This window comes from Dama dama, chromosome 15 (assembly GCF_033118175.1).
Source record: "Dama dama isolate Ldn47 chromosome 15, ASM3311817v1, whole genome shotgun sequence".
NCBI classification, from domain to species: Eukaryota; Metazoa; Chordata; class Mammalia; order Artiodactyla; family Cervidae; genus Dama; species Dama dama.
This window is the reverse complement of record NC_083695.1, coordinates 64,054,488-64,065,523: the sequence shown is the minus strand read 5'-3', so window position 1 is coordinate 64,065,523 and position 11,036 is coordinate 64,054,488. Positions and strand designations below refer to the sequence as shown.

General features: G+C 40.8%; 1 protein-coding gene across 2 annotated transcripts in view; it reads right to left on the bottom strand.

Moving 5' to 3' along the window:
- LOC133070281 (ectonucleoside triphosphate diphosphohydrolase 1) overlaps positions 1-11,036 on the bottom strand; it is a 198,637-nt gene that overhangs the window by 107,690 nt on the left and 79,911 nt on the right. For both annotated transcript variants that reach the window (XM_061162257.1, XM_061162255.1), the window contains exons 7-9: positions 10,277-10,543; positions 2,869-2,985; positions 756-893 (exon numbers count right to left, since the gene is read on the bottom strand). In XM_061162257.1, the coding sequence (XP_061018240.1) occupies positions 756-893; positions 2,869-2,985; positions 10,277-10,543 (522 nt within the window). The remainder of the gene's footprint in view (positions 1-755; positions 894-2,868; positions 2,986-10,276; positions 10,544-11,036) is intronic.

Sequence of the window (11,036 nt, the reverse complement as noted above, 5' to 3'; positions counted from 1 at the left end):
GTATTTTCAAGGCCACCACAGTCCTCTGCCTTAATGCTTTGTTTTGCTTGAAGTCACCATATTTAATAAAGGGGTAAATTGTTTTTGCCATTAATTAGTATGAGTTTAAAAGGTAGAGAAACACTGTCCTTAATATTTTTCATCAGGCACGAGTGTGCTCATGTGTCTCACTGCCAATGTAAATGTTGCTCCAGGCCTGAATGCCTGCAGGTGATGCTGTGGTAATGCACAGCCATGAGGTTGCTTCTTTAAGGCTTATGCTAAGCCTGATTTTTTAAGCAAAGGCCCTCATGCACAGTCACTCCTCTCATTGCTCACAGTGAGCTTTCAGATTGGTCATTCTTAAAGCTTTAACCAACAAGGCCTTCACCCCTTATGAGAAACTATGATCATCCTTTCTGGATTCATGAAGGGGCCCTTGGGTTGGATGTTGAAGTCAGCACACAGAATCACTGTGGCTGTTGAAATGCTGTTATATTACTTTAATATCTCATATGTTGTCTTATAAGGGGTTAATCACTGTTATATGAGCAGAAAGGTGAGGCTGAGGATGCAAGTAGAGCTCCTTAGATAGGATGCCCACAACTGGCTGGTCAACATACCAGGACAGCCAGACATGAAATGCCAGCTTGGGTTAGAGGTGAGGTGGCAGAACAGGATATCAGTCCAAAATTTAAATCAGGTTGACTCTACCTCTTTCAAACTCAACGCTGTCTCAGTCACTACCACCCAACTTCCCCCTTAACCCAACAAACCTTGTTCATGAAGTGAATATTTTTCCAGGACTCATCTGTAAAATGGTAGCCGTTCAGGAGGAGAGCCAGGATGTAGGTGCCAGAAAAGCAGTATTCACTCAGGTATGCCTCCTTCACGTCGCCAAAATTCATATGCACCTGGAAGCAAAGTGAAGAAAACATCATACTTGTACAACAGGCCCTTCTCCATAGCCGTCATGTTCGCTATTGAGCTGATCAAGGGAGTAGAAAGCCCCAGCTCACATGGGCCTGAAGGTTGGTCTCTGCAGAGGGCTTTGGGAGTGGTGCTGCATGCCTTTGATGGGTGCATGGGTTCATACTTTAGGGTCTGTTAAGGAATCTTTTCCTCCATGGGGTTCTATGACACGTTAATAAGTGCTCCAGGAGGAAACAAAACAAAACAAAACCTAGTTTCTGCGGTCTAATAGGTTCAATAACACTGAATTTTACTGTATTTGTTCATCCCTTGTGAAACTTGTGTTTCACAATCACATTTTTCATACATATTCAAAACTGTGAAAAAATCTTACACGAAAGAAATCATTAATTTTTGTTTAGTGAGCTTGTCCACTTATATACACATTTATTCAATAAATATAGTATCTGTATTTTCATTTTACAGATCTTTAAGTGTGGGGAAAATTTGATCTTTGTTAATACATTGCAACGTGTAGAATCAAAAGAACTAGGGTTGGAGTCCTGACTCTATCCATACCGTCTCAGTTTCCTGCCCTTTTGTTGTTTAGTCACTAAGTCGTGTCTGACTCTGTAACCCCATGGACTGCAGCATGCCAGGCTCCTCTGTTCTCCACTATCTCCCATAGTTTGCTCAGACTTATGTCCATTGGGTCAGTGATGCCACCCAAGCATCTCATCCTCTTTCTCCCCTTCTCCTCCTGCCCTCAGTCTTTCCTAGCATCAGGGCCTTTTCCAGTGAGTTGACACAGTTAACGTGCGACAAACACTGCTCTGGAACCCAGTTCAGGAAGCATTTTGCTCAAGAATCCAAGATGCTCGTCTTTCTCCACAAATCACCAGCAGCTGCAAAAAGCCTCCCCTCTTGTAAAGGCTGAGGCATATCTTAGCTGCTCTTTCTGAAAGCCCTGAATACCCTCCTTCATGTCCCAACTCAGACAAAATACTTAAGAGAAAATTCCAAATGTCCAGGCTCTTGCATAACCTTCAAATATCCTGGCTCTTGTACAATCTTCCTTCCTCGGTTGTCAGTGCCCAAGAGAACAGCATTCATTTTCAATTAATCACATATCTTCAGAATGAAAGCACCGTGCATTTTGCAAGTGTCGACTTAAAACAGCTGCTGTATTTAGCCACTCCTAGGTGACCTGTTTTTTTAGAGCAGAGTTAACTCCATATCTTTCTCTTGCGTCCCTGGAAATTTTCATCAGGTAGCTCTGCATCTTGAATAACTCAGTGCCTCAGACCAGAAAAAAACTTGTGCTTCTGTCATAACCAGGATATATATTGAACCTGTCTGATGGAAAAATGGTCTGACCACAGTGGTGTCTGTGGCAGATTCTGTGAACTGCCTGTCTTCCTCAGGGGTTAAGGGAAGTCGTGGAAGACTAATGTGCTCAGCTCCAGGAAGTAGCTCGTCGTGGATCTAGGGCTCTAAGCCAGTCGTAAAATCCTGCATCCTGCTTTCTCAGCCAGCCCTGGCCAATGAGATGTAAGAGAAAAGACTACTAAGGAGCTTCTGGGCCAGCTTTTGCTTTCCTGTAAAAAGGAACTGATGTATCTGGGTGTGATCACTGAAGTTACACCTTGCTTCCATGAGGAAAGCGGCCTGACAACAACCGAAGAATGATTGAAGATGGTCAAGCTGTTGAACCGATGCCAGCAACTGCCTATTGCCACACTTCAAATTAAGTGAAAATAATTAAAACCTTTTTTTGTTTAATCCATTGTATGGCCAGTTATCATGGAATGCCAGTGCGTTTATTCCTAACTGAGTGTACCGTTTGGGCCTCTCTAACATGTGTGTTGGATCTTGGTCACATTAGCACAACCTGAAGAGCAGACTCACGTCCTGCCTTCTATCAAGGGCACAGGGCAATGGTAACAATGATAACAGCTGCTGTTTCCAGTTGCTTACCTCTTTCCAACTCTGAGCGCAGAACTCTTCCAACTTCTCAGTCAACTTTTTCGTAGGTATTTGTTCCTGTGATGTAAGGTTTAAAAACTCCATCACATAGTAAAAAGCTGAAAATGCCTACAAGAGAAAAGTGCTGAGTTTGGTGCAGTGTCCAACACAGAGGGGCATTGATTCACTCTCCAGAAGGCCAAACCCCTAGGGAAAGTGCCTAGAAATCTCTGAGACCCAGGAATTGCTTCCTTTCTGGAAGGTGTCACTTTGCTGCTGACAGGCATTTCTGAGCTCTTCGGTAGCTAATTTTCTCTAAAATCAGGGAGAAATAAAGAGAATCAGGGAGAGAGAGAGATAGGGAAAAGAGAAGATAAAAGAGAGAGGAAGAGGTCAGAAAAATCCCGTCTTTAAAAAGCTATTATGCATGAATTTTTAATAAATAAAGCCTGGAAAATTCTATACAGAGGTAATGGGAGTGATCTCTAGCAAAATTATAAGGTGTTTTTTCTTTTTATTTATGAAAATTTGGGCCTATTTTTATAATGTACAAGTACTTTCTTTAAATAGCCAATGTCTATTTAACAGATACTTTTTGTAGGTCTGTCATGAGCTAGGCACAACTTAAAAGTTTAAAAAAATCATCATCATCATATATGAAAACTATATAAAAAGTTAAAGAGTAAGTTAAAAGGAGTAATGAAAATAAAACCCAAAATAACCAAATGGGACCTTAAAACTTAAAAGCATTTGTACAACAAAGGAAATTATAAACAAAACAAAAAGACAACCTGCAGACTGGGGAAAATATTTGCAAATGATGTGACCAACAAGGGATTAACGTACAAAATATACAAATGTAAGGCTTAATATATATATAAAAAAAATCAAAACATGGTCAGAAGACCTAAATAGACATTTCTCCAAAGAAAACATACAGATGGACAACAGGTACATGAAAATATGCCTAGTATTGCTAATTATTAGAGAAATGCAAATCAAAATTGCAGTGAGGTAGCACCTCACACCAGTCAAAATGGCCATCACTAAAAAGTCTACAAATAATACATGCTGGAGAGGGTATAAAGAAAAGGGAACCCTCCCATACTGTTGGTGGGAATGTAAATTGGTGTAGTCACTATGGAGAACAGTAGAGAGGTTCCTTAAAAAAACTAAAAATGGTGTTACCATAAGATCCAGCAGTCCCACTCTTGAGCATATATTCAGAGAAAATTCTAATTTGAAAAGATACATGCACCCCAGATTTCAAAACAGCACTGTTTACAATAGCCAAGACATGGAAGCACTCTAAATGTCCATCAACAGATGAATGGATAAAGAAGATGTGGTGTATACACACAATGGAATCATACTCAGCCTAAAAAGAATGAAATAATTCCATGTGGAGCAACATGGATGGACCTAGAGATTATCATACTACATGAAGTAAGTCAGAAAGAGAAAGAAAAATATCAAATGATATCATTTATATATGAAATCTAAAAAAAAATCAAACAAAAGAACTTACTTACAAAATAGAAACAGACTCAAAAGACATAGAAGACAAGCTTATGGTTACCAAAGAGGGAAAGTGGGGAGACGGGGAGGGATAAATTAGGAATTTGTTATTAATATATACACACTACTATATATAAAACATAAACAAGAAGGACCTACTGCAGACCACAGGGAACTATATTCAATAGCTTATAGGAACCTATAGTGGAAAAGAATTTGAAAAAGAATATTTATATATAAATAAAATCACTCTAATGGCTAATGGGAACACTCTAGTGGTTACACGAGAGTCCATAATAAATGTATCACAGCTCATTCAACAACTCCCTGCTGGTGAGCATTCCTTTGATTCCGGTATTTTTTCCTATAAGCAATGTTGCTATCAACACCTCTGTACATTTAGCTTGTGAGCGGTGCACTCATTCCTCAGTGGAAGATGAGCTCCATAGACACTCTAAAAGGCAGCCTCCACATCCTTTGAACTTGGGAATTCCAACACTTTAAATATTGTATGCCGGTTACAGAACAAGATCATGGTGTAGTCTTATTTCTGTCATCTTAACCCAAGCCATCATCATCTCCTGTGTGGACACTGCAATGACTTCTTGTTGGTCTCCTATGTTAGCTTTCTAGTCCTATCCCAACCCATCCTGAACTGGCAGTCATAGGAATCTTTTAAAAACAAATTCAATCATATCACTCTTCCGCTTACAGCCTTCAGAGACCAAATTCTACCAGATGTCTCAAAGCCACACATGTTCTAACCCCACCTTCTAGACCAATACCATCTCATACCACTGCCTACCCACCCACCACATCTCAGCCACCCAGGCCTTCAAGCATGCCAAACTTTTCTTCCCCCTCAGTTATAATTGCTCTTCCTTCTATTGGAGTTCACTTCTGTGGCTCCTCTTTAGAGGGATCTTCTAATCACCCACCTAGACTAGGATGCTCTATTAATCCCTCTTAGAGTACTTTTTTTCTCCCCAGCAGTTGCCACAGTTTGACTTGCTTTGTCTGTATCTCTGGTCTCTTGTCTGCCTGCCCTCTAGAACACCAGCTCCATGATGTCAGGACCACGTCTGCCTTGGCTCTCAGATGAATCTGCAGCACTCACATGGCACTTGGCACATGGAAGAGTCTATAAATGTGTAAATGGCAGAAAACTACCCTCTCCTAATTCCTAGAGCACTGGCAAGAATGTAAGAGACACTTGGCAAATCTCTGTTGAGGGACTGGATAAGTCCAGAGACTGGATAGCTATAATATGCATTTTCTGAGGAGCATGTATGCTCAGTTGTGTCCCACTCTCTGCAACCCCATGGACTATAGCCCACCAGGCTCCTCTGTCCTTGGAATTTTCCAGGCAAGAATACTGGAGTGGATTGCTATTTCTTACCCCAGGGATCTTCCTGACCCAGGGATCGAACCCAAGTCTCCTGCATTGCAGGTGAATTCTTTACTGCTGAGCCACTGGGGAAGCATAATATGCAAAGTGGATGCCTGAAAAGGTTCTCCTCTATTAATTAAAACTATCAAGAGTGTTTTCCCCCAGTGAGCTGATTGTGGGGCAGGCAGGAAGGAAAGACTTAAGTTTTTATTGTAAAATTTATATTTTTATTATAAATAAATTTAACATGAAATCTACCCTCTCAACAAATGTTAATGTATACAGTGAAGTACTGTTAACTCTAAGGGCAAAGCTGTACAGTAGATTTCTAGACGTTAATCATCTTGCATTGCCGAAACTTTATGCCTATTGATTAGCAACACCCCATCTCTCGCCTCCATCAAGCTCCTGGCAGCCACCATTCTACTCTCTGATTGAGTCTGTAAGTTTGATTATTTTAGATATCTCATGTAAGTGGAATCTGCATTATGTTTCTTTTTGTGACTGGCTAATTTCACATAGCTAATGTCTTCAAATGCCATGAAATCAGAAAATGATAGCTTCTTGGCAGGAAAGCGATGACAAACCTAGACAGTGTGTTGAAAAGCAGAGACATTACTCTGCTGACAAAGATCCGTATAGTCAAGGCTATGGTCTTCCCAGTGGTCACGTGTGGTTGTGAGAGTTGGACCATAAAGAAGGCAGAACGCCAAAGAATCGATGCTTTGAACTGTGGTGCTGGAGAAGACTCCTGAAAGTCCCTTGGACAGCAAGGAGATCAAACCAGTCAATCTTTAGGGAAGTAAACCCTGAATATTTACTAGAAGAATTGATGCTGAAACTCCAGTATTTTGGTCATCGGATGTGAACAGACCACTCATTGGAAAAGTCCCTGATGCTGGGAAAGATTGAGGGCAGAAGGAGAAGAGGGTATCAGAGAATGAGATGGATGGACAGCATCACTGATGCAATGGAAATGAACTTGGGCAAGCTCCAGGAGATGGTGAGGGTCAGAGAGGCCTGGTGTGCTGCAGTCAATGGGGTCACAAGGAGATATAGATATATTTTTGATTTTTTGAGGAACCTCCATACTCCTTTACATAGTGGCCACATCCACAATATACAAAGGGGTCCATTTTCTTCACATCCTCACTACACTTGTCTTTTGCTTTTTCTTTGATAATATCTATTCTATCAGTTATGAGGTGATACCTCATTGTGATTTTGATTTGCATTACCCAGATTGTTAGTGATGTTCTGCACCCTTGTATATACCAACTAGCCATTTGTATGTTGTCCTTGGAGAAATGTCTATTCAAGTCTGTAGTCCATTTTTAATCAAGTTAGTATTCTTCTTGCTGTTGGGTTGTTGGAATTCCTTATATATTTTGGAAATCTACCTCTTATCTGATATACAGTTTGCAAATATTTTCTACCATTTTGTAGGTTGCTTTTTTACTCTGCTGACTGTTTCCTCTGCTGTGCATAGACTTTCTGGTTTGATGTAGTCTCAGTTATCTATTTTTGCTTTTGGTGCCTGGGCTTTTGGTGTCATATCTAGAACTCATTGCTAAGACCAATGTCATGAAGCTTTTCACCTATATTTTCTTCTTGGAATTTTACAGTTTCAGGTCTTGTGTTAAAGTCTTCAGTCCATTTTGAGTTGATTTTTGTGAATGCTGTAATATACAGGTCCAACTTCATTCTTTTGCATATGGATATACACGGCTTCCGTGAAACCATTTACTGAAGAGACTATTCTTTCCCCATTGTGTACTCTTGGCACCCTTGTCAAAGATCAGTTAATCATATATATGTGGGTTTTTTTTTTTAAGGACTCTATTCTGTTCCATTCGTCTATATGTTTGTCTTTATGCCAGCACCATGCTATTTTTATTACAGCACCTTTAATTAAATTAAATGTAATATATTTAAAAATCCACAAGTGTGATACCTCCAGGTTTGTTTTACTTTCTCAGGATTGTTCTGGCTTTGTATGGTCTTTTGTACTGCAAATTAATTTTACATATATTTTTCTATTTCAGTAAAAAACACCACTGGGATTTTAATGGGGATTGCACTGAATGTGTGGATCCTTTTAGCAGTATGGGTACTTTAACCATGTTAAGTCTTTCATGAACAGAGGCTGTCTTTCCATTGTGTCTTCCTTACTTTCTTTCATCAGTGTTTTGTGGTTTTCAGTGTACAAGTCTTTCTCTGAGGAACTAAGGGACCAAACAGAAAAGCTACCAGGAGAAGCTCAAGGCTCCTCCATGCTTTTCCAGCCCTGTCCTACCTTAATTGGGGGAATTACATTCAAAGACAAGAAATTCCACCCTCACTCCCATCTTTCCACCCCCAACCCTGCTAAGTCAGAAGGGTTTGTCAAGCTTAAAAGCAAAAATTGGGCCATGTTTTTCAGGAAGGAAAGGTTTCAAAAAAGTTAAAAAGCAAACACAAAATGATATACCCCTTTTCCTTCAGATGTAGTTCCCAGGAGTGAGTGGAATGGAAAAGGCCCTTGGCTGTCCCCAGCATCTCTGGCAACCTTCTTCCCTTCTGAGGCACCCTCACTTCTCTTCCAGCAGCTAGAGCCAAGGCAAGGAACTTGGCTCAAAAAAACCCAATAACAGGCAACCAGTGCTATTTCAGCTATGGAGCATCCAGGTGGCCATGTAGTTTGTTCTGAATTTGGATTTGGAGCCAACTAATGATCAAATATTACCTTGCCAGTCATTGTGCAGTCATGTATTTCCCTCAGAAAACTGGAGAGCCAGGTAAACTGTGGTCTAGGCAATGGTTTAGGTCAGAAGGATCCATGATTTTACCCATTGCTGTTTTCCAGAGACCAAGGGAATGAAGACCTCCATATCATTAGCAAATGGTAACGCAAGATTTTAAGCCAGGTATGGTTACTATAGGGCCTGTGCTTTCTCCAGGAAGTTCTTTCTGCGACATTGAACTGGGCCAAGAGATCTTGAAAGAAGCTCTTCTGTTGGGGTCTGAGAGAGGAGTTGAACCCCCTTCCTCACATGCTGATCTACTTTCTGAAAAAGGGAGAGTGTGAAGGCAGACAAAAGCCCATTGTTTCTTTGAACGTAATCTTAAGTGATTGAGAGAACATATAAATTAGTCAATAATTAGAACTCTGTTGATGGTAGCTTGGAAGAAAAGCTTTGACCAACTTAGACAGAATATTAAAAAGCTGAGACATTACTTTGCCAACAAAGGTCCATTTATTCAAAGCTATGGTTTTTCCAGTAGTCATGTATGGATGTGAGAGTTGGACTATAAAGAAAGCTGAGAGCCAAAGAATTGATGTTTTTGAACTGTGGTGTTGAAGAAGACTCTTGGAGTCCCTTGGACTGCAAGGAGATACAACTAGTCCATCCTAAAGGAGATCAGTCCTGGGTGTTCATTGGAAGGACTGATGCTAAAGCTGAAGCTCCAATACTTTGGCCACCTGATGTGAAGAACTGACTCATTTGAAAAGACCCTGATGCTGGGAAAGATTGAAGGTAGGAGGAGAAGGGGACGACAGAGGATGAGATGGTTGGATGGCATCACCAACTTGATGGACATGAGTTTGAGCAAGCTCTGGGAGTTGGTGATGGACAGGGAAGCCTAGAGTGCTGCAGTCCATGGGGTTACAAAGTCAGACATGACTGAGCGACTGAGCTGATGGTAGCTAAAGAAACAATATACTTATAAACTGTGAGTACTATAATTTTTGGTCTTCAGGACCAAAATATGACATTTGAAATAATGAATAGATCTAGGGGCACCTCTTCAGCCTCTGCTTAAATTTTTTTCTTATTCTGGAATAATGAAGAAAAGAAGGAATTTGGAGTCAGGATTCAAATGGTCCCCCAACTCTTCAAGATGTAATGAATATGACACTATCTTCTTGTTTCCTTGGGACTTACTGAGTTTCTACTTCCTAAGTGTATTTATAGAGGAAAATCCTTACCTAAGACATCTAACTGCTGCTGCTTCTTCTGACATCTGAGATGCCACCTGTGGCAGATTCTAATGGGTGCCTACCCAACAGCCTTACAGATTCCTTACAAGGAAAGCAATTTGCTCAAGACGACTCCCCAGTTCCAGGGGATGAACAGTGATTGTCTAAACCAACCATGGTAACCCATTCGCCTTTATCACAGGTTGGTTTACCAAATTCTGGCTAATGGTATCTAAAAAGATGTCTGTTGACACTTCTGCAGAGTTGGAGAGAGATATATGCAAGATAAACTTCTTTCTTTCCTGCACTGGCTTTGCACAAAGCAGTAGCTGCCATCTTGGCACCACAATAAAGCCAAGAAAATAATTGAAAAGCTGATACCAAGTCCTGACATTGTTAAGCTAAAGAACTAGCCCAGAATTATCTGTCTCAAGGCTTATTACCATGTGAGAAGATAAAGAATCCTGTTATTTAAACCCTTTGGAGGCACATATTCTATAATTTGCAACCAAAATCATTCTAACAAGTATATCATTATTTCACAAACTTACCCCAAACTGCCCTTGGAGTGGTGGCAAGAAAACCCCATTGAAGGAGCAACTGGAGTAAGGGCAGTAACTTGAGTTAAAGAGTTGAATGATGCCTTGTTGGCATTGTTGGAAGTTTCCAGTGCCACGGACTTCAATGTCAAATAATGGATAATATGAAGGATTCGACACATGTCTCCTGGCACAGAAACCTTCGTTGAAGACACTCATCTTCATTTTCCTCAAGTATCCAGAGTGAAAGCAGGGCTCATAGACGATTCCACTTGCACCCTGAAAGGGAAAAAAATCACTTAAAGGCATCACATGCAAATGCTTTGGACAAAAGCACCAGTCTGACTTCATTAATGTATAGCAACTGAACACCATCCAGGCACTCAGCACTGGCATCAGTAGGCCCCTGCTCTGTCTTTTTGACCCTTGGGAATAGTCGTATTTGTTTAACAGGCACCAGAAGTGGTATCAGATGTAAATGAACTTTTGCTACTCATAGGAAGCTGAGGTAGTTGAAGCTGGGCCCAGAGATTTCACTTGTTTGGATTAGCCCCGAGTGCTTAGGTCAGAAGCAGATCCACAAGAAACACTCTCAAGGGTCTCAAAATTCTGAGCCTGAGGTAGTTCTCTGGGGGTCTGCCTATCTCCCCGCCCCCACCTCTAAGCCAAAAGCAAAAATCCCAAGAACTAGAAGTGCCATAAATCGTATTGACACAGGAGCATCAAAATGATTTTCAGCCCACAGCTCAATCTGTTCAAGAGAAGAAAGGGG